The following is a 23,102-nucleotide window of genomic DNA, read 5'->3' as shown; positions in this document are numbered from 1 at the left end:
AGCAGTACATTGAAAATCCGAGTTATGAAAAAGTGGTTCAGATAATAAAGAAACTAAAAAGCAATATAAAGTGCCAAGAACGGACGAAATTTCGGCAGAATTATTAAAACATGGAGGATTATCTAATAATACTAATATGGACCAATCAGCCAATGCCGGAGGAATGGGCAGAAGACTTATTTCTGGTATTATTTACAACAGATTTTTAGAAGACTCCGAGAATATATTCGATAATTATCAAAATGGATTTAGATCAAATAGAACCACTACAGACAATATATTCGTACTAAGAACGATTCTATACAATCTAGAACGATCTAGAACGATTTAGAACGATCTAGAACGATCTAGAACGATTTAGAACGATCTAGAACGATCTAGAACGATCTAAAATGATCTAGAACGATCTAGAACGATTTTAGACTAAAAAGGTTTCTTAAGTATCAAGGTTGAGAAAGAAATAGAAACGGTAGAGAACTTGGTACAGACAGACGTTAAAGTAGTAACATGGACTGCTCTAAAAACGAAAATAGCAAAGATACAATAAGACGACATCAGATTCACAAAAACCACCAAAAAACAAGAATGGAAAACGCAACAGATCATAGACCTTATGGACGTAAAATGAAAACATAAAACAAACCCAATAGAATACAAACGAGTCAATAAAATCATTAGAAAAAGTGCAGAGGAGCTAAAGAAAACTGGATGTCAACCAAATGCCTAAAAATTGAACTACTTCAGAAAAGATGCGATACCTTTAATGTCCATAAAAAAGTGAAAGAAATGACAGGTAGACACGGAAAGTCTAAATGTCCTTAAAAGTTTTCTCAGAATCATTCATAGACGAATTTACAAGAAGTGTGAATTTCAGATGAGTGACACTCAATTCGGATTTCAAAATGGACTGAGAACACGAGAAGCTCTTTTTGCCTTAAATGTGTTAACACAACGATGCAGAAGGCACAAAGAGCGATGGAGAGACAAATGTTGGGTATATCACTTAAAGATAGAAAACGTAACTATTGGATTAGAACCAGAACAAAGACAGTAGACGCGATAGAACAAGCAGCAAAACTGAAATGGAAATGGGCTGGACACAATGAACGTCTCCAAGACGGACGATGGAACAATGCCATCGGAAAGTGGGGTCCATACAATGCAAAGAGATCAAGAGGCAGACCACAGAGGAGGTGAAAAGATGACATCAGGAAACAAGGAGGTCCCACATGGCAGAGAACAGCTCAAGATAGGGAAAGATGGAGAGAACTGGGGGAGACCTACATCCAACAATGGAAGGATAGAGAATAGGTTCAAAAAAATTTATTGATTATTGAAAAACATTTGACTGCGTTATCCATCAAAAGATGATTGAAATTCGGAGAACAACTGGAATTGACGAACAAGACTTGCGAATTATCTCAGAACTATATTAGCACCAAACGGCAACAATTGAAATGGAACACAAAATCCGAAGATATACGAATCCGACGAGGAGTTCGACAAGGTTGCGTCTTATCACCCCTATTATTTAATCTGTATTCGGAATCTATATTTAGAAAAGCATTAGACGAGATTCAAGGTGGAACAAGGATTAACGGAACCTGTATAGACAATATGAGGTACGCTGATGATACTGCCCTAATAACAAGCAACGCACAAGAACTTCAAAATATAACAAATGCGGTAGTTCATCATAGCGAAATGTTCGGTTTACATAAATATTTCCAAAACTAAAATTCTAGTATTTTGAAAGATACCAACAAATGTACATTTGTATGCCAAGGAACAAATAATAGAACAGGTAACTTCCATAAAATATTTGGGAGCAAATATCAACAGCCAGTGTTATCCAAAAAAAGAAATCCTATCAAGAATCGAACAAGCGAGGAAAACACTCATGAGCATGAAAGCATTTTTTACAAGATCAGCCCTTAGTCTAGAGCTCAGAGTTCAAATAATCAGATGTGTCGTTTTCTCTGTTTTGCTGTATGGCTGTGAAAGTTGGACAATGGACTCTGAAACAGAAAAAAGAATAGCTGCCTTTGAAATGTGTATATACAGACAGATGCTGCGAATTCCATGGATACACAAAGTTACCGATGGTGAGGTATTTCAGCGCATAAGTAAACAAAAAGAATTACTCAGGATAATTAAAGAAAGAAAAATACAATACTTGGGTCATTTGTTGAGAGGTGAAAGATATTAATTACTCCAAATCATATTGGAAGGTAAAGTTCAGAGCTCATCCACAAAAATATTTTGTGCAGCAGTTTTCAAAGCTACAATTACTATTTGGCGCAATAAGAAGGAATAAGGCTTTGCGCTCTAAGGAGACAATGCAATAAGAAGAAGAAGAACGATTCAAGGAAAAGCTTAGGAATACGAAAGAACTATATAATATGTAAGAAAATAGATAGAAACAAAATGCTGAAAAATGACGTTGCAGATTTTAAAAGCCGTAGTTAGCGTAGATGGAAAACTGACTCCCCTATTTAACATCAATGTAGGACTGAGACAGCGAGACGATGCACTATCAACAATGCTGTTTAACCTAGTTCTTAAGACGATCATCAGAAAATCGAATGTAGCCGGCCATGTAAATACCAAATCAGTACAAATACTGCATATGCAGTTGATACAGCTATCATTAGTAGGAGCAAGCAACAACTAATGGAAGTGTTCAAGAAAATTGATAGTGAACCATGAAAAAGAGTCGATAGGAAGACGAAAACAAGAAAGACCCAGAACGAGATGGTTGAATGATGTGGAAGGCGACCTGAAAACTACGAATGTAAGACAATGGAAAAGAAGGGCTCAAGAGAAAACTGAATGGAAGGATATAGTTAGACAAGCAAAGACCCATCTAAAGTTATGATGCCAAAAGAAGAAGATGAGAAAACGGGTAGCTGAATGCATAAGGGCCCGTGGGTGACACAGACGTCTCCGAAAAAATAATAATTATAATTTTGGTTCATTGTGCAATGCTTAAAACACTTTAAAATATACATTTGCTTTTTTTACAAATACACACTATATTTAATATTGTTCTGAACCTATGATCTTGTTTATTTATTATAAGTGAAGCTGCAGCACAAATAAAAATTATAAAATATGCCACATTCCTTTAAATTTGCCACGGATTTATAACCAAATGAATTAAATAAAAAATAATTACTATTACGCGTTTTCTAAATTTATTGCGAAATAATTTTTACCTATATTTATATTTGCATTTAGTATGCGAATTAATTTGAATATAAACATATATCGACTAAAAAATAAATAATATTCATTACTTTGGACACGTATCCGCGTTTATAATAGAGTTTAAATATATTTTTAATATATAAATAAATTTTCTTTTAATTATATAAAATATAAATTATTTTTATTAATTTGTATTTCATTTAAACGTTGAGAGCGACTCATTTGTAGGTTTAGAATATCTATATGAGTGTATTTTAGAAACAAATTGGGAATTTTGTTAAAATACCTATTATGTTTTGGTACATGGGCTAGAATCAGTTTGTTTGGAGCAAATATACCCAATAGATCAAATATGTGTTTTAACAAAGTGGTGCTCTGGAAAAAGATACAATTTTTTTTTATTTATTAATAAAACATTCCTTAAGAGATGTCTTTTAACCTACAATCTAATCAGAAAGATCAATGAGCAGTTTTGTTCCATTCTAAATCAATACTAATAAATCATAAAACTATAATTACATTCAATAATATTTCCACATGGTCTGTCTTACTTACAGTAATTATTTATACAAGCACTCGTGTACACTATTACATTCAATAATATTTCCTAACTTTCGATTTCCTATTTCCTAATAATAACCATGGGTGGCCTTCCTGACAAAAATGTTTAAAAAAACAAAACGAAGAACCTTTACCAGAAACGCCAAATATAATAACTGAGGAAAAGACCGAAATCTCCCAAAACGATGTGAAAGAAGGAATAAACAAATTAAAAAACAGAAAGTCATCAGGAGAAGATCAAATACCAAATGAACTCTTAACATATGGAGGTGATCAATTTGTACAACAACTGCAACTTCTTATTAATAAAATAATCACCACGAACAGAATACCAGATGAATGGAGGAGAGCGATTATGGTGATGTTCTTTAAAAAAAGAGATAAGAAAGACCCCAATAATTATCGAGCATTAAATCTATTAAATATAACACTCAAATTGACAGCAAGAATACTAGCGACAAAAATAAACGAACGAATATCTCTGCAAGAGGAACAGCAAGGATTTCGGACAGGAAGATCATGCACAGATGCAGCTTTTGCAATAAGACAAATAAAAGAAAAGTACAACAAACCAGCATATATGTGTCTAATAGATTTAAAGAAAGCGTTTGATAGAGTGAGAATTCGGGACGCGATACATTTACTATATGAAAAGGGAATATCACTGGATTTAGTAAAAACCATTAAGAATATATATAAAGATAACATAGCTATGGTAAGGTGTAAAGGAAAACTATCGCAACCTATCAAATATGAAACTGGCATTAGACAAGGAGATTCGCTGAGCCCATTAATATTTAATCTGATAATGGATAAAATCATAAAAAAAGTTAAAAAAAGAAGAGGATATAGAATGGGAGAAAAGGAAATAAGAATACAGAGATTAATTAAAGAATTCGAAGATACGGCGCTCATATACAACATGGAGATCTCAACAAAGAAAACTAAAGCGATAGTGATATCAGCGGAACCGAGAAGATGTAAACTAGTCGTAAATAACAAAATAATAGATGTGGAAACTGAATACTTGGGAATAAAACTGTCAAGCTACGGAAAAGTGGAAGAAGAAGTATAAAAACAAGTGAACATGGCAAACAGAGCAGGAGGATGTCTCAACAACACAATCTGGAGAAACAAATACCTCACAACGGAAACGAAAACCAGGATATATAAATCAACAATAAGACCGATAATGACGTACACAGCGGAAACAAGAGCAGATACGGCAAAAACACAAAGACTACTGGAAACAACAAAAATGAAAGTCTTACGAAAAATAAACCAAACTCTAAGAGACAGAGTAAGAATTGAGGAAATACGAGCGAGATGTGGTATAGAGGAAATAAACGCGTGGACCAAAAGAAGAAAAGTGAAATGGAATCAACACATCGAAAGAATGACAGAAAATAGAATAGTACGAATAGCAAGAAACAAATCGCCAAATGGAAGAAGATCATTGGGACGACCGAGGAAAATATGGTCAGACAACGTCAATTGAGGCTAAAAACCGAAGTAAAACAGGCATTTGGCCTGTTTATAAAGTAGGAAGAAAAAGAATAATATTTCCACATGGTCTGTCTTACTTACAGTAATTATTTAGACAAGCACTCGTATACACTAAGCCGTACTATACTCCGCTTTTGAACTAATCACTACACTAACATGAAGGGCTTCACCCTCTTCAGTCTTCTTACTAACTCTGTATTATCCAGGAGTTGAAAAGCCTCGATATTCCCATGTTGAATAAATCTTTGCCTGATGATGCCCTGATGATGCCTATGAAAATATGCAAAATATATTGGATATTGTAAATAGAGTATAATTTGTCTATCAGCTGCTTACCCAATTAGTTCCCTCCTTTGAATATATATACATATACGTAGTTTGTTATATGGAATGGAAATGAAATGGGTTCCGAAATGGAATGGGTACTCGAGAAGGACTATTTGCCATCAACATATTGATTCAGCGATGTCGGGATGCAAACGTTGATCTACACTTGTGCTTTGTTGAATACGAAAAAGCTTTCGATAAAGTGAGAAATGAAAAACTAATATCAATACTTATGAACAAGCGCATTGACAGTAAAATTATAAATATAGTGCAAACATTATATTGGAACCAAATTGCCATAGTTCAAATTGATGGGCAACACTCAGAAGAAATGAAGATCTGTAGAGGAGTTAGACAGAGATGTGTTTTATCACTACTCTTGTTTAACTAATATTCTGAAGAAATTTTCCAAAACACGCTCAATAATATCAAAGCAAGAGTTACCGTTAACGGAAAATTAATTAACAACTTACGATATGCAGACGACACTGATCATAGCAACGAGTATAGAAGATCTACAACATCTTATCGAAAGCTTAAGTATCAATAGTGCTGAGATGGGAATTACTATAAACGCTAAAAAAACGAAGTACATGCTTATTACAAAAAGACCACAAAATATACATCACCTATTGACAATCAATGGTAACGTGATAAAACAAGTAGAAAAATATCAGTACTTGGGACTTTTTATCAATGAAACCAATGATCATACTGCAGAAATAAACAGGCAAATAGAGATTGCCAGATCAGCATTAATACGAATGAAGCCACTCCTAACGTACAAAAATCTAAATTTGGAGATCAGACTACGTACCATTCGCTGTTATATATTTTCAATATTATTATATGAAGCTGAGACTTGGACATTACAAAAATGCAATTTAAAAAGTATTAAAAATATCATGGACTCAGAGAATTACAAATAAAGAAGTACTGAAGAGGGTTAGTAAAGAAACAGAACTAATCACCACTATACAAATTAGAAAACTGGAACACCTAGGCCATGTGATGAGGAGACCAAAATATGAAATTTTGAGACTCATCATACAGGGAAAGATTCAAGGAAGATCTGTTGGCCGAAGGGAGAACTCATGGTTGAAGAATCTACGTGATTGGTATCAATGCACATCGATTGATTTGTTTAGAGCAGCAAGTTCAAAAATGAAAATAGCCATTATGATTGCCAACCTCCGTAGGGAGACGGCACTCTAAGAAGGAGTTTATTTCCTGACCGTGAATTTTTAATTAGAACCTTTTTTATTTCCTGGGTTTGTCGGTTTGTTGTTAATAAAAATACTTAACTATTGCTTAAACGTTTCGGCTATTTGCCATTTTCAATAACCACTTTATTTTATAAACCTTACATTATACAATTATATTTCATGTTTACACTCTTTAGAAGTCTAACATAGATTAAAAACTTTGTATCTGACATTGACAGATGACATCTGACAGGTATCTTAAAACACGAGTGCTTCAGGATCGTATATTTTTAAGATACGACTTTTGGGTGATCTGTGATCATTCATCCTTTCAATGTGGCCATACCATTTCAGCCTTCTGTATTCTATAGTTTCCAGGATGTCAATGTCTATGCCCATATGCTCTCTGATTTCTGTATTCCTTACTTTACCTTTTCTAGTGACTTGGCAACATCTACGCCAATAGTTTCTATGATACTTTTGTATATCCTAATTTTTGTGTTTCGACTTATGTGGGTATTCCAGAGTATACTATTCAGTTGACGTATTGCTAAATTACCTTGACAAATTCTAGTAGCTATTTCTTTTGTATTCCGACCATCGTTCGTAATGCTTATACCGAGATATTTATAGCTATCAGTATTTTAGATTTGTGTGTTGCTTAGTTCTAAGTGCCTTTCTTCACCTCGCACTACTACATACTCTGTTTTTGATGGATTACTTGATAAACTCCACTTAGTATATTCTTCATCTATTTTTCGCAGCATTTAGTGGATATCATCTTGATCGTTTAAAAGTATTACTTGATCTTCCGCAAAATGCAAGCTGTACAGTTTATAAGCTCCATTTTTAATACCTATAGGTTTAAATTTTCTTTTCCAAATATCCAAAACCCCGTCCAAATACATTTTAAAGAGCGTAGGTGCAATGTAGCAGCCTTGGCGAAGTCCTTTGGTCACTTTTATCTTTCTTGTCACTTTTTGTCCAATCTTTATTAAATTCATCATATCATCGTATAACTCCCTCGCAGCATTAATGTAAATCGGTGCAATTTTCTTGTTTTCTGGGACTCACCACAGCTTGGTTAATGGGACACTATCATACGCTTTTTGAAGATAATAAACACCGTTTGTGTTATATATTATGTTCCAAGCACTTTTCTGTCATTGGTTTGAGACAGAACACATTGTCTGTACTAAAACGACCAGTACGAAAGACACTCACTGTCTTCCCAACAATTTTCAATTTTGCTTATAATTATCTTCGCGTAAATTCTCTAGATTGAGTTGGTTACACTAAGCTCTCGGTAGTTCTTACAATCCTTTCTGGCGCCTTTATTTTTGTATTGATTGTTAATAAATGCAGTTTTCCATTCTGGGGGTAGCTCTTCACCTCTCAAGAATAAATTAAAGGTATAAGCCAAGAGCTGAAATAGTTTGTTAGGGCCATATTTAATCAGTTCTATGGGTACTCTCCCCGGTCCTGGAGCCTTCCCAATTTTCATAACGTTGGCGTGTTTTTTAATCTCTTTTGGTGCTATTTCAGTTTCTTCGCGGTAGGAAATATAATACTTTTCGTGGCTAATATTTTAAAATTATGCTCAGTCTTCTGTCAGCATTTTTTCATAATATTCGACCCATAATTACGGGGATATTAGAGTTCTATATGTTCTACTACATCTAATTGTTTCCCAGGCTTATTTACTTTTTGCTGCTTTCTTTACGTATACATTAAACAAAACTAAAATGTATATCGAGCAAACCAGTAGATACATCAAAAACTATGCAAATTAAGACTACTTATATTAAATGGGTAATGTCCAAGATAAAAAAGTAAAAGTAAAATTAACATTGTTTTATGGTAATTAATACAGAAGACAATTACTTAACAAATAATTTTCCTCCTAATATTATTCATTATCCACTAATACATTTTGAAACAGCAAATTTTGAACATTACAGTGGATTATTTAAGGAACGTTTTTTTTCAAATTGTTGTGTGATATATTTACAATATTTGTTTTTTAATTTATTTTAGGTAAAATAACCCACTTTGCTGGTAAGATTCCCGACAAGCCGAAGAAAAATTGCGATTGCGCCTTAAACATAACAACTGCTAATCCCCTAGGCAGACCACAAGAACTATCGCCATGCTCCTGCGCAACTACTGAAGAAACAACTAGCAATGCCGAGACGCTGTTGTCGTCCAACGCTCGCTTCCAGGCCATTTCCGCTCTGGCAGTTTCGCCCGGAGGAGTATTACATGTCGCCGATCAAGGTTCATTGCACATATTGTCTCTGGAACATTATCTTCCGACTCATGACGAAAATGGAGAATTCCGGATACCCTATCCTGCAGGTAAATCCCTATTTTAACTTGGTTTATACATTGGCGTATCAACGGTTTCCTTATAAAGGCTTGCCCAATATTAAAATTCTGGCAGTATCTGACATTACGAATATATCAGAGTAATGCTTAAATAAATATTGTAATGCTGAACAAATCAATATACCTACTGTTAAGTCGGTTTTACAACCAGAAAATAAGATTAAACAAGTATAGGTATATAAATAGCCACCAGTCTTAAAGCAATAAATAAATTAACAGACGGAATCAGTCTGCCTAAACGCATTATACATTGATGTTGGAGACCAATATGACAAAAATGTTTCTTTCCTAATCTTAATAAATTAGGTAATTTTCTTGTGTTTGGGCAAAATCACTTATTTTACACAATTATAAATTACTTACTGTTTTTCTGTTTCGCCTTTCCTTATATCTCACTTTGTAGTGTTATTTAAAGCAGTTTTGACTCTCTTACTCTTTAGATGACATACAGATAAAGGTACAATGACCCTAACTAGATTAAGGTTCTTCCTGCTATGTAATTTATCTCTGTCACGGATTTCCCTTGTTTACCTTATTCGCATCATCCATCAGTGCATCCGCATTTCGAATGCATTTCGCCTTTGTATCTCATCTTGTATGTTACGCATATTTATAAGACCAGATATTTCTTCATCGATGCGCCTTCTTTTAATAGTCAAATTCTTCTTCTTTTTTAAATTATTGACAGGTTAGTGTAAAAAGTGTCATTTTTTCGATTTTTTTCTTACTGTTAAAAATCTTATTATTTGGGTTAGAATTACAAAGCTTTATCTTTTAAAACATAAGAAAAGCTTTAAAATGGCGATTGCTGTATAAGTTATATAGGCTATATAAGTTATATTACTAATTTATTGCTGCGAAAACTGCAAAATAAGACAAAATCGTTTATGTTCATAACTATTGTAAAAATCAACCTAGATATTTGTTATTGTGCCCTAAGTTGTGTATTATAGGCCTTAACAAACACTTAAAATTAATCTCTTGCCTCTAAAAACATAGAAGGTGACAAAAGAAAAGTGGAGTGATCTGTTACTTGTCTTATATTGTCTTAAACAAGGAAAGAGGGGGGACGCGTAATCGTATGGAACTGACTGAAGCCAAACCGGCACCAAAAAGGTTGCCAGATCATATTTTATTTCTTCAGTAGATTGAGAATAATAATAATATCAATAAATAGATTTTTTCGTTCAAAAGTATTATGTTTAATTTAATTATTGTTTTAATTTAAATAGTTTTCTAAAAATATAAGCTAAATATACTTTTACGTTAAAATGTAAGTTTTAGAATAGGACTGTCATTCATTATGAAAAACTTATTTATTTTAATGCACTGATTTTAAAATTACTTTTAGCAAAGTTCTTAACATGGTTTGACACTGACTTTTTCGTCATAAATTAATACGTTATTTTTGTACGATAAAAATGTGACATTTTACTAAAATCTCTGATATTTTTAAAGAAAAATTCTACGTTCAAAAGTCAAAAAATAGTTTATATAGGAGATACTTCGGGAAACAATTGTAGTGTGCTCGATTAATGCTTGTTATCAGTTTAAAATTGACTAAGGAAATCACCCTTTCTCTTAATATCTTGTATATAAAATTTTAATAGAAGTGAAAACCAATTAAATTAGGATATTATATATTACAAGTTTATTGGTTAACTTTTTTATTTATAATTGAACACTGACATAATGATCACTTTTTGAACATGATTTTATCAAATTTTTACCTTGATTTTTACATACTTTTTAGCAGATCGATATAGTGTTTCAGTAAATCAGTAAATTGAAGTTAAAATCAGTAGATCTACCGAAAAATTAATGGACCTGGTAACCCTGCGAGAGGTAGTAATGGGGAACGTACAGGCACCAAAACATGGCAGTCACATCGAAACTGGCTTCAGTTTTCGAAGGCTTTTTAAATGAGTATTACCTGTCCTCTTTCTTTCCTTGTCTAAGTATATTGTCTTTCAACAAAAAAGTCGATAGGTTTATATTTTTGTCAATAATGCCATCTCAATATAGAAATATATTATATGAGAAACTAGAAAAATAGAAAACAATATTGACTTATTTTCCAAGAAATTTCAGAAAAACGATGAAAAATTTCTATTTGAAATATTTTTGATATATTGATCAGTGATATTAACTTACCTCTGATCTATTCTGATCTGCACTGGCGGCCATAGCTCAGCGACTATACTACTAGCTCTGGCTTAACAAACTGGAGCTTGGAAGCCCGGATTCAATTCCCGGGACTGACACTCCGAAATTTTTCAAGATCTAATTTGACTGAACCGCCACTGCGCTTCAGAAAACACGTTAAGTCGTCAGTCCCGGCTTGGTCGTTAAGTCATATTAGGGGCGCTTGAGCGCCCTGCAAACCGTAACATTAAACCTAAGCCAAAAGGTTACACGAACTTTAGTTTGTATCTAATTTGCTGTAACATGGGGCACCATCCTGCAGGAACCATATCTGCTAATATTCAAGGAGTAGGTAGGCAAGAAAATCTCATTTTATTCTATAAAAAGCACAGATAACGATCAGCATTCAATGTTTCTTGGAAAAAGTCCAATTATTTGATCTTTATAAATTTTGTCACCAACGACAAATTGCTTACAAATGTTTGCCCATAATGATGAGAACTTCCTGTCGAGGAATTTTCTGTATGATACTATTGATGTTCTGATAGAACTCAATTGCTTCTTCCTTCTCTTTGTCTGCAGTGGGAGCATAGACTTGGATGATGTTTATATTAATAGGGTTGGCTTCTACTTGTAGTAATATCACTCTCTCTGATATTGGTGTAAAGTTAGTAACGCATTTGGCAACCTTGGGTGATTCGATTATTCCGACTCCATATTCATGTAATTCATCACTTTTTCCCGAGTAATATACCTTGTGATCTTCTATTTGTATTTGCCCAGAATCTGGCCATCTCATTTCTGCTATTCCCATGATTTCAATATGCATTCTCTTCTTCTTCTGTATTGCATTATGGATTTTTCCTGCTTTGTATAAAATTTTGACATTCCATGTGCAGATCTTCTTTCTGCACTTCAATTTATTTTCTTTTGGTAAACTCAAAACTGTTCTCCCCAGAGACCCAATCGAAGGACTTACTCCAAAATTTATTTTAGTATTGAGCATTGCTATGATTTATTGACTAGGCCGTATCGCTGTGGATCTTTAATGGAGTTTTTTCCCTACTTGTGCTTCCCCATCCTTATGCCGTTGATCAAATCTTTGGTTCATCCGCCTTCGAGGCCGATTTCACAACCTCAGGACAAAAGGGTGCCATATCACTTACCAGCTCATCCGCCCGAAGCCGTTGGTCAGTAAGTGGGGGATTGCTTATACCGGCAATCGCTCGGTGAATGACTCGTCACACTGAATGACTCGTCATACTGAAGAGTATGAGGTAGAACGAAATATAGTGACTCGTCTGCCCTCGAAAATCTAATATCCATTCGGGGTCGGAAGAAACAAGAGTTAGCCGAGAGAGGCTGATAGGAAAGATTAAAGTCATATCACTCAAGACAAGTTGAAAAAGAGTAATTTGTAAAGGCCCTTATAATGCGCCAAGTGCGTTTCATAAGCTTATGAGTATTAATGCACCTTGTGTTTCCGCTCATACCTCGGGGTGTAGACTACAGACTGTATGGCTCGTCCAGCATGCCATAGAATGGAGGATAGGGTGCGCGTCATTTTTACAATGGAGACACCCCAACTCCATAGCCTGACATGAAATGAAATATTCGTATACCTGTGGTATATTGCATTTTGATAGCGATTGTCTCCACTCTGTCAAATACTTTGTGTTATTATGCATAATCGATATAATATGAAAAATATTAAGAAGCTGTAAATAATTTATAATATTAACCAAGAATGTAAAGTATTTTATAAAATAGCCATTTATTATATATAATAACCAAATTAATTAAATTAACAGTAACATAAACTTTTTAACCAACCGTATCATTTGCTCCAAAACCATTTTTTGAAAATATATAAAAGTTAACCTGAATATATTATTATGTAAGAACAACTATGTGTATAAATAAACGTTTTAAATGTTTTTGTTTCTAGCTGGAGAAGTCTACGTGTTTAATCGATACGGCCAGCATGTAGCTACAAAAGATCTCGCTTCAGATAAAACCAGATATACGTTCCTCTATTCCAAAAACACAAGTTTCGGCAAATTGTCGACTGTCACCGATAGTTCTGGTAATAAAATCCAATTCCTGAGAGATTACAGCAACGCCGTTAGTTCCATTGAAAACACTCAGGACCACAAGTCTGAGCTTAAAATTTCCGGAGTGGGTTATTTGGTTAAACTGAGCGAAAAAGGAAGAGCGGATATTGAACTGGATTATGATATGAATACAGGGTTGCTCGCTAGTAGATCAGGGGTAAGTTTCTGTAGAGTTTTAGCAAATAAATAAACATATAAATATATGTTCTTGTAAGTCTTAATGAAATAATGGATCATAATATAAATAATATACAATGTTCACATTTAATTACCTTTAATTGATAATTAAAGTTTATAAAAATATATCATATTAATACAGATTAAAATTAATAACTTCAAAAGTTTTAAAATGTTCTTATTATTTTGAATAAAGTTGTAAAGAATACTAATAAATACTAACAATAGATAGATTATCACAGTGTGATTTTTCCCCTATATACGTTATACCTTACGAAACCAGTTTAAGTACATTTTTTTCTATCGCATTACCAAATAAAATCAAAACTCAATACCAAGTGGTCATTAAAACCCTACAGTTGCTTTTTAATTACAGTATCCATATTACTAAGGAATCTCTATCATTTAGGGAAATCATTTAATGCAACTTCTTTACCTTTGTTTAGTTTATGTAGTAGGTTATCACCTTTCCCATGTATTACTTCGGATACCATTGCACTTACTACATGAGCTGATTCTTAGTGTTTTTGCTCCTATACTTTTTTTGGTTTATCTCTAGTTTATCTTCACAAGTATCCTCTCTAGTTTAATTGTGTGCTCTCGAAGGATTCTTCGTCAAGAGCACGATTCGTCAAACTCTTCGTGTATGATCTTACGCCGTACATATTTGGCTTTTCTATTCATCAAAGTGATAGCAGGCTTTTGGTGAAATGTAAACTTTGCAATTTTCGAACAGCTCAATAACCAAGAACAAAATAAGATTTTAATCAGAGCAGATTTTAACTTTTAATTAATTTAAGCAGAGATATTCGCTGGTAATCCTGTTTTTGAGTTTGTGTCTACCTGAGTGCCTGACGATGCAGGGTTATGCAGAAAGATTGCGTCATAAGACTCTAATGATACCGATTCATACATGGAGGAGCGTTTGACGCTCGTGTGCCATATACACTTGGCTTTTCTATTCATATAGTAACGGGCAGTAGTGAATATTAACATATAAAAAGGTAACACTGGAAAATACCCTTTATTTCATACAGTGAGGAATCAAATGCTTTATATTAAGTGCCTTTGTATTGAAAGTCTACGCTTTCGTCTATATTTATAAACTTCATCAGAGTTCAAACTACAAAACAAAGAACAATTATGACAATTGGAGCTTACTATTAAATATTACAATCTTACCCAAATATTAGCACAAAAACTCAAGGTGATTTGGATGGTAAAACAAAATGGAAACTAACACACTGTGCATACTTTTATGTTATTTGTATTTTGTTTTATCACCCAAATCACTTTGAGTTTTTGTGCTAATATTTGGGTAATATTGTAATATTTTATAGTAAGCTCCAATTGTCATAATTGTTCTTATTTAAGCACCAGTTTTATTTGCTTCCTCACGTTATGAAATATTCCGAAAGGTTTCCGCGGTTATTACAATTAAACCTAGAGCTAAGAATAATACTATTACAGGAATTAATATTAAACTCAATAGTCTTACGAGTTGAACCGCGTCAATTATCATTTTTCGACATCCTCTACGATGTCTTCTTCAGGGCTTCCGAGATCTCAATCTCCCAAGTCCCCAGACACTACTACATTGATCATAAGTCAATGCATTACTGGTGTTGGCAATAGAGTACGGATCATTTATACCGTCGATGGTGACCTGGTTTGGGTGGAGGTTGGCGTGGGGTTTAGCGTTGGGATTGGCGCGGGGATTGGCGCAGGGGTTGGCTCGAACATTTCTGACATAAATATAGTTTACTAAATAATAAATAATAAAAATTTAATGATAATAATAGTATTTTAAGTGAATAATTAACTATATAACTTATTATTTATTGAATCCTACTGGCTGACTTCGCGTTACCGTACACACAGGTAAGCGGTCCCCCACTCTTTGCGCTCTATCTTAAGAAGGGTTGAAGGTACATAAAAGTACTTCAGACAAAAATTGAAGAGAATTTTCCATTCTACAATTTTTCTTACCACCTTAAATGTCATAAAGTGTAAGGGAAACGAGATATTTGCAGAAAACTCATTTTCGTGACCTTTGACCTTTAATATCTTAAGTCGCGGACACGTGATTATATGAGACTTTTGAGGTAAGTTTTATACCATCAAAATAAAGACGTATGCAAATTTTCAGCTTATTATCTTTCATTCCGAGGTTGCATCCTTATTTTACCGGACTATGTCGCTGTGACATATTTTAATAATTTTAAATCAATTTCTTCGTAGTTTTCCGCTCCTTAATAATTACTGTTATTTATGACTTATTAGAAAATTTGGTCATATAAATAATTAAAATATATGTTATATATTTAAATAAAAAAACTTACAATAAAAAAAATTTAATCCGATCCTGCTCTCTTTTCGAGTCTCTTAGGTAACTAACCCCATAAGTTAAAAGTATTATGAACACTAAATCTACTTTAATAAAACTGAACGATGATTACACTGTTCTCTAGCATCTTCATGGCCAAAAGACGACAACTATTCGAAATTTGCTTGCACGTTTTACCAAAATTGAATTGAGCCAAATGTTTGCCAAGCTTTTAGTGCTGACGACTGTATAATAAACTATTTTTATAGTTCTATGGTCATATCGTATCTAGAGAGGAAAATATCGTTTAGTTTATTGGGAAAAGATCAAAAAATAATTGTAAAATGTCGCATTATACTTGTTCTAAAATGTAGTGACTGAGAAAATTTTAATAATCTTTAGTAGTAAGAAGTTTTACTGAACACATCACGAATGGAAATATCTGTTTTAACGCGATGTTCATAAAAAAATATTTTATTAGATTTTATCATTCAATATTTTACTTACAATCTGTTATCTTCACGCTGTCTTCATCTGTAAGTTTCACGCTGTTCGCAGTTTATTTTTCTTTCTTTCAGTTCTTTAGACTTTAGGATTTTTCTCAACAAGAAAAGCCAAAATCAATACCCGTTTATAATAAATATTGAATATGAAAAGTGTGAATATATACTCGACGTACTACTTTGAATTTTTTTTAGTTTCCAGAATTATTTATTTGCCTTCTTTTTTTCAGGGATGTGAAACAGTTATATACCAATACGATTGGTTAGGTCGGGTAACAGGAGTAATATTACCCAGTGGTGAGACTTTACAGATAACATCGAAAATTTCAGATCAAGGAAGCCTGGAAGTATCAGTCAGTCGACCGCCAAATATGTTAAGCATTAGCGGTAAAGCCAATAAACATGTTTTGAGCATTGATAGTAAGTACTACCATTTATATAATAGTTTTAAATATCTTAAAAATCGTATAAAATCTAAAACTACTATTTTTTAACTTTAAGACTAGTTGTAAATTTAATAGATCGTCGACTTTTTTTACGTTTCATTGATTTTATATTTTAAATGATTCTTTTTATATAAAGTAACTTTATTTTAATGTATTCTATTTTTGTATACCAAATTCTTTGTATTTTTGTACATATTCCGATTTTCTAGCGTCTTAATGCGTTCCGGTAATGAGCAATGCATGAGCTTTGACCGAGCCGTGAGAACAAACTTTCACTATAGGGATCTTTTCACTAAGACGGGATACTTTTCTTTTGAAAGTATAAAATCAAATAAGACTTAATTATGGTGCTTGTCTCTTATTAGTCAATTATGTAACACATTGTTATCAAACTTATGAATAATTCTGAAAAACGTAGTCAGAAAAAATTTATATTCAAACAGATGCACAGTTTCCCTTTTTACCTATTAGTGTTGGTAAAACGGGAAATAACATAGAGGTAAACGGGATAAGAATTTTGCACAAATGATATATTCTTAAAGTTAATTTTTATAAAATAGAACTGAAACAAAAGATTATTAGACATTATTTGCACACATCACATACAAATGTGTCCTTGTCATCCTCGGCACCGGCGCAAGCGTCATGCGCCCATTTATGGCAACCAGAGTACCTTATCCAACCCTCGCCGGGCCTGTCTTCTAAGAAATTGTTGCTGCAATATAAACATGCGACGTTGATTTCTTCAGTTTCAGATTCACTACTGCTACTTTCTTTCTTCATATACTTCTTCCTTTTCCCTCTTGTAACTTCAATATTATCCAACTCCATTGACTTATTTTTATTCTTAATGTTTATTTCTGAAGACTGTTTATTTCGGCTACTGTTTTGAAGAGATTTAATTTTTGTATTAGCATTAATTTTTTTAACGATTACTCTTTTATTTTTCCCTTCTTGCTCTTTGAAAGACTTCTCTAATTCTTCTTTGTAAGGGGTACTTGTGAGAATAACCGCTTTACCTTTCTTCACCTTCCTTGTTTTTTTCGGAGCTACCTTATCTGCTACCTTTGGGTAGGGGGCAATTTTTTGAGGAGAAATATAGTGGTGAATTTTGCTAGTGGATGATCTAATATCGTCTTCAACTGGAAAATCATTTTCCTCGGACTCGATTGAACCCAGTGGCTGCCCGATTTGTCCGATTTGGTCCACTGGCGTAACTTCCCCAGGAATTTCAATAGAATCTGTGCGTTCTGGAGGCTCTTCCGATAATACTGCGCTATCGTCTCCATTAGGCTCAGTTAATGGTCTCTCTGTAGGCAGAGAAGCTGCAAACATGTCATCTGTAAAGACAGTAAAGTCTACTGGATAAATTCCGGTCTTCTTGAACCCATTTATGGCGTTCAACGGTGTTGAAGCTTGTAGATAAGCATGGTCAAATAATGAACCAATTTGAGGTAGAGTTACACACTTGCCTGGATTTTGCCTGAGCCAAACTTTCACTTGTGCAGTATAAAAGGTACTTAGCGGTACCATAAACGAAACATCGAGCGGCTGCATACGGTGACTGCAGTGTGGAGGTAAACATAAAATTGTCACACCATTCTCCCTTGCTTTTTCTATAGCGGCAATATTTTGAGTGTGGGTTTTGTGTCCATCGAGTATAAGTAATGCTGGATTGTCTTTAGAGGCTTGAGTGTGGATGAGGAAGTGATCAAACCATTTAGTGAATAGATCAATCTGCATCCAGCCAGATTTATGTGTTACCCCCAAAGTTCCTGGTGGAACGCCATGCATAAAGTGCTGCTGCATATGTACCCTGGGAAAAATGATCATCGGTGGGATGAATATTCCACTAGCGCTCATGCAGATCACTGCAGTCGATAACTCACCATGCTCTGCTGATGTGAGTGTACCCACTTGTTTTCTACCTCTCAAGGCCACTACCTTTGATGGACTGCACTGTTGTGATCCCCGTTTCGTCCACATTGAAAATGCGATTTGGAGTAAACTTCACCTTATCTTGAAGGGGCTCCAAAATATCAAAAAAAAATTGTTATTGCTTGTTTGTTGAAGCCTCGAGCCCTAGCTGCAGAAGTAGCTTCTGGCAATCGCAAAGAGATCTTATATCGCTGCAAAAACGAATGTATCCAGTGCCATCCAGCTAGTTTGGTGGTCGTGTTGAAATGATGTTCGATATTATTAATTTCAGCCAATTGGAATGCAAGACTACGAATACTTCTTGTTGTTAATCCATATAACATCATTTCTATATTTTTTGCATATTCTACTAACTTTTGTTCCAATTTCACCGGGAATGTTAACTTCCTGCTGCCAAGTTTCTTTGCGGTTCCTTTTGCTACTTGATTTGTATCCTTAAATCTTCGTTCTAGTGCTGACTTGGGAACATTAAACGTTTTCGCAGTACTTAGAAAACTATGAGTACCATCTCGTACAGACTCCAGGGCTCTAGCCCTAGACTCTTCGGACCACGAATTGCGGTTAGATTTCCTTTTATAATTGGAAAGGCATCTGGAAATAAATGAAATCATATATAAAAGAGATATGTAGGTATGATATTACCTTTACATGGGAATCCCGTTTTACCTACACTCTACAGCCACACTTTTAAATTTATCGCGTAAGGACTGTGTGACACTGGCAGCAGAAGTTCATGCATGAAATCTAACCTAACCTTTTCGAGTTCGCGTAAACACAGCCGCGACTGAATACCATGTGTTTTGCACATGCTAGGAACTCGTTAGGTTATCATAATTATCAGCTCGACCCTTTACATAAATCATAAAAAAAATAATACTTACGTTTTACTTGCAAAATTGCACCGACGACAACACACATCAACAATAACCGGTATGCGTCACACTTAGCCGTAGAAAAACTAAACTAGCGACGTTGCCGTGTTGTCCAAAATAGCATTTCCCGTTTTACCTACATATCCCGTCTTAGGTCCACCTCCCCTACTATTTTCTACTGCTGTGTTTTAAAGAGGTCTCTGGATAGCGTGTGATCTTAATCATCAACATACACATTTACCAGTGTTCTACCATGCTAATAAGTAATCGTGCCGATATCGGGCGGGTTTCAGACAATCTCAAAGAAGCCTAAGAATAATTAAGCACTCTAAACTCTACTTCAAACGAGGAAGGTCCAAAAATTAATGGTAAAGAAACCCAATATGTAATAAACTTCTTAATGACGACCAATATGCTGACTTATATGTAAAGGAAAGTTTTTAAATAATGTGTGCTTCCAAAATTATATATTTCTAAAAAAATCTGCGGAAAATATTAGTTAAAACGGTTTATATTATATTCTTCTTTGTGTCATAATTATTACGATATATATGTAACAAATCATACTCCTGATACTAGTTCCTGGAACTGTAATGGTTATTCTGACATCATACTTAAAACTTCACAAAAATCACCGTGTTTTCTCAACTCTTTAAAATGCATTTCTTGTGTTATCAGTTCTTGTTCTTAGCTTTACTACATTTGAATAAATATACAGACATTATTCGATCTGAACATTAATGACAACTCTGTGCGTGTTGCGTTGTGTTTTGTGTCTATAAATTGTCTCAAGACATCATATTGAGGTTAGCTTGGTAGTTTTTGATTTCTAGTATTACTGTATATAATTAATTGTCTATTGGCCGGCTGCTGTCTCAAATTTTTGCTTCAAGGTACATGTCTGCCTAAAAAAACTTTATGATTTGAGCCTTTTCTGACGATATGACGAGTACATTTTTAAAGCAATATTCTTTGTTTCGCTTTATGGTCTGGAATGATTTAAAATAAATTGTAACGTCATTTTCCAATGTAGATAACAGAATTAGAAAAGAAACAACCAAGCTTATAGCTATTACTTCTATCTATAAAGATTACTGTATATTTTTAGGAAAAGAAGTTACTGAAATTCTTACCCTCACCAACTCCACAGTAGCTCTTAAATCAGCTTATGATGGATCAATGAAAGTATGCGCTATAGCTCGTCATCCACTCTTAGAAGCATCACTCCCAGTTGAAGCTGAACTTCTTCCGGTCTGGTCAGAACAAACTACAATGTTTGGAGATGGTATAGAAAACGTGATGTCAACTTCGTTTAGTCTTGTTGGTGACGTTCGCAATCCACAGCAAACTTTATACAGAGAATTATTTGTTAATCATACAAAAATATTGGGAATTGAATTCGATCAGTTTACAAGTAAAGAAACTTTCTTCGACGTCGATAAACTTCCATTATTGACAATAACTTATGATCCTGCAGGACTTCCATTATTGTACACTCCGTATAATGGCGCTGATTACGTTAATATTACTTATGATCACTTTAACAGAATAGATAGTTGGAAATGGGGTGTCTCTGAACTAAAGTACAGCTACGATCGCCATGGATTGCTTTCTGAAGTCACCAGTCCTTTAGACGGCACTCAAATTTATGCTTATGACGATACAAACATGTTAGCAAAAATAACATTAGCTAGTCAAAGAAGTTTTTCCTTAAGTTACGATGATAATGGCGGCCTTAGACATGTGACCTTACCAAGCGGTACCAAATATTCCTTTAGCCTACAACCCACACTAGGTTTTTTGAGAGCTACCTTCACTCCGCCTGGCAGCAATAAATCATATCTGCAACATTTCACAAATTCTGGACGACTTCTACAGACAGTTTTTCCTGGTGAAGGTGCTAAAATCGTGTATAGGTACTACGATAATGGAAAACTTAATGAAGTTGTTCACGGAGATGGTAAAACAGTTTATCAGTATTCAGAAACTTCGGGTCTACCCAGCCAAGTAAATCATGTGGAGACTGATCTCGAATATAGATGGGACTATCAATACACTGGAGGTCTACTGTTGGAAGAACGAATAGACTTTGGTGCCAAAACAGGTCTCAGCAATGCAAAATTTACCTATGACTATGACAATAATTATAGACTTATAACTGCCCAAGGCAGAATTGGTGGTCAAAACTTGCCCCAGCATAATTTGGGGTATAACCATAAGACTGGGTCTTTAGAAATGATAGGACCTTTTAAAATAATCAAACTAAGAATTAACGAAACTAACGTTTATGATGGTACTGCTTTATTTTCCAGTACTGTTAACTCTAGGTTGTTGGAAACCAGAGTTGCCTTAACCATTCATGGAATGGAAGTATTTAGAATGGAGTTTAGTCATGATATACACGGGTAAGTCTATACACATCATACCTTTTACTATTTTTACAAAATTTAAGAGACTCATTTTAGTTAGTGATATAAAGTGCCTAATAATATAGTACAACACAACCTTTGAGAAACATTCACAAAAGTTCGAGCATTATGAGTTCGCCTTTCGGGTTACCGATGCACATAAATTTGGACAGCTAACTGTTAATGCACTTCTCTATAAATAATCAACCTATCATAATACTCACGAATCAAAAACATATTCGCAGTGACACTAAACACGATTGTTCCAAAATATCTGTTTACTGAAGTTGTGACTATCGATGATTTTCGTACTGCACGTAGTTGACAAATTTCTTTTTGCATACCAAAATGTATTTTCGTTTTTTGGTCAAACGGTTGAATTTAGAAAAAAATGTTATAAGACTTTTTTGCTCTACATGGTGCGTTCTACCTATAATTTTAAGGAATGCTCTGTTTTCGGGGACACCCTGTATATTGTTAGCTCTGCTTACTTTTAGCGTAAAAGACGTTTAGCGGAATTTGTTTAATGAACGATTATGCCAGTTCTTTAAATGTTACTTTAGTTGATTCAGCTAATTTAAATGTGTATGTGTTGCAGTATTTGCTATCTGAAATCTGATGCTTTAAACTGAGTCATAAAATTAGAAATTTGATATGAGTAATAACATAGTAAACGTGCTTATCTTTAAAATAACAGTGTGAGTGCATTTCAAACATTGTTGCAGGAACTTTATAGCTCAATTTGTTCCTCCAAATGCACTGTGCTCCTGATTAACTATAGGAGTATCAATTAGTCACTAATAATTAGTTATTTGCAAAAAATAAAGTCTGTATCATGAATACACATAATTTTTGTCGATTTTAAAATACTGCCAAAAAACGAGTTAACTTGCTTGAAGTTAAATGTAAACCATATCTGTAAAATCTTAAAATTATCTGTAAATGAATTTGTTAAAAAAAAATACCAAATTTGATT

The 23,102-nt window shown here is 34.0% G+C and overlaps 1 protein-coding gene across 2 annotated transcripts in view; it reads left to right on the top strand.

Moving 5' to 3' along the window:
* Positions 1-23,102, top strand: part of Ten-a (Teneurin-a transmembrane protein) — a 621,367-nt gene that overhangs the window by 562,128 nt on the left and 36,137 nt on the right. For both annotated transcript variants that reach the window (XM_072535236.1, XM_072535235.1), the window contains 4 exons: positions 8,847-9,167; positions 13,291-13,613; positions 16,693-16,882; positions 20,827-22,123. In XM_072535236.1, the coding sequence (XP_072391337.1) occupies positions 8,847-9,167; positions 13,291-13,613; positions 16,693-16,882; positions 20,827-22,123 (2,131 nt within the window). The remainder of the gene's footprint in view (positions 1-8,846; positions 9,168-13,290; positions 13,614-16,692; positions 16,883-20,826; positions 22,124-23,102) is intronic.

Source organism: Diabrotica undecimpunctata, chromosome 6 (assembly GCF_040954645.1).
Source record: "Diabrotica undecimpunctata isolate CICGRU chromosome 6, icDiaUnde3, whole genome shotgun sequence".
In the NCBI taxonomy this organism is placed as follows: domain Eukaryota; kingdom Metazoa; phylum Arthropoda; class Insecta; order Coleoptera; family Chrysomelidae; genus Diabrotica; species Diabrotica undecimpunctata.
This window is presented reverse-complemented; position numbering and strand designations above follow the sequence as displayed.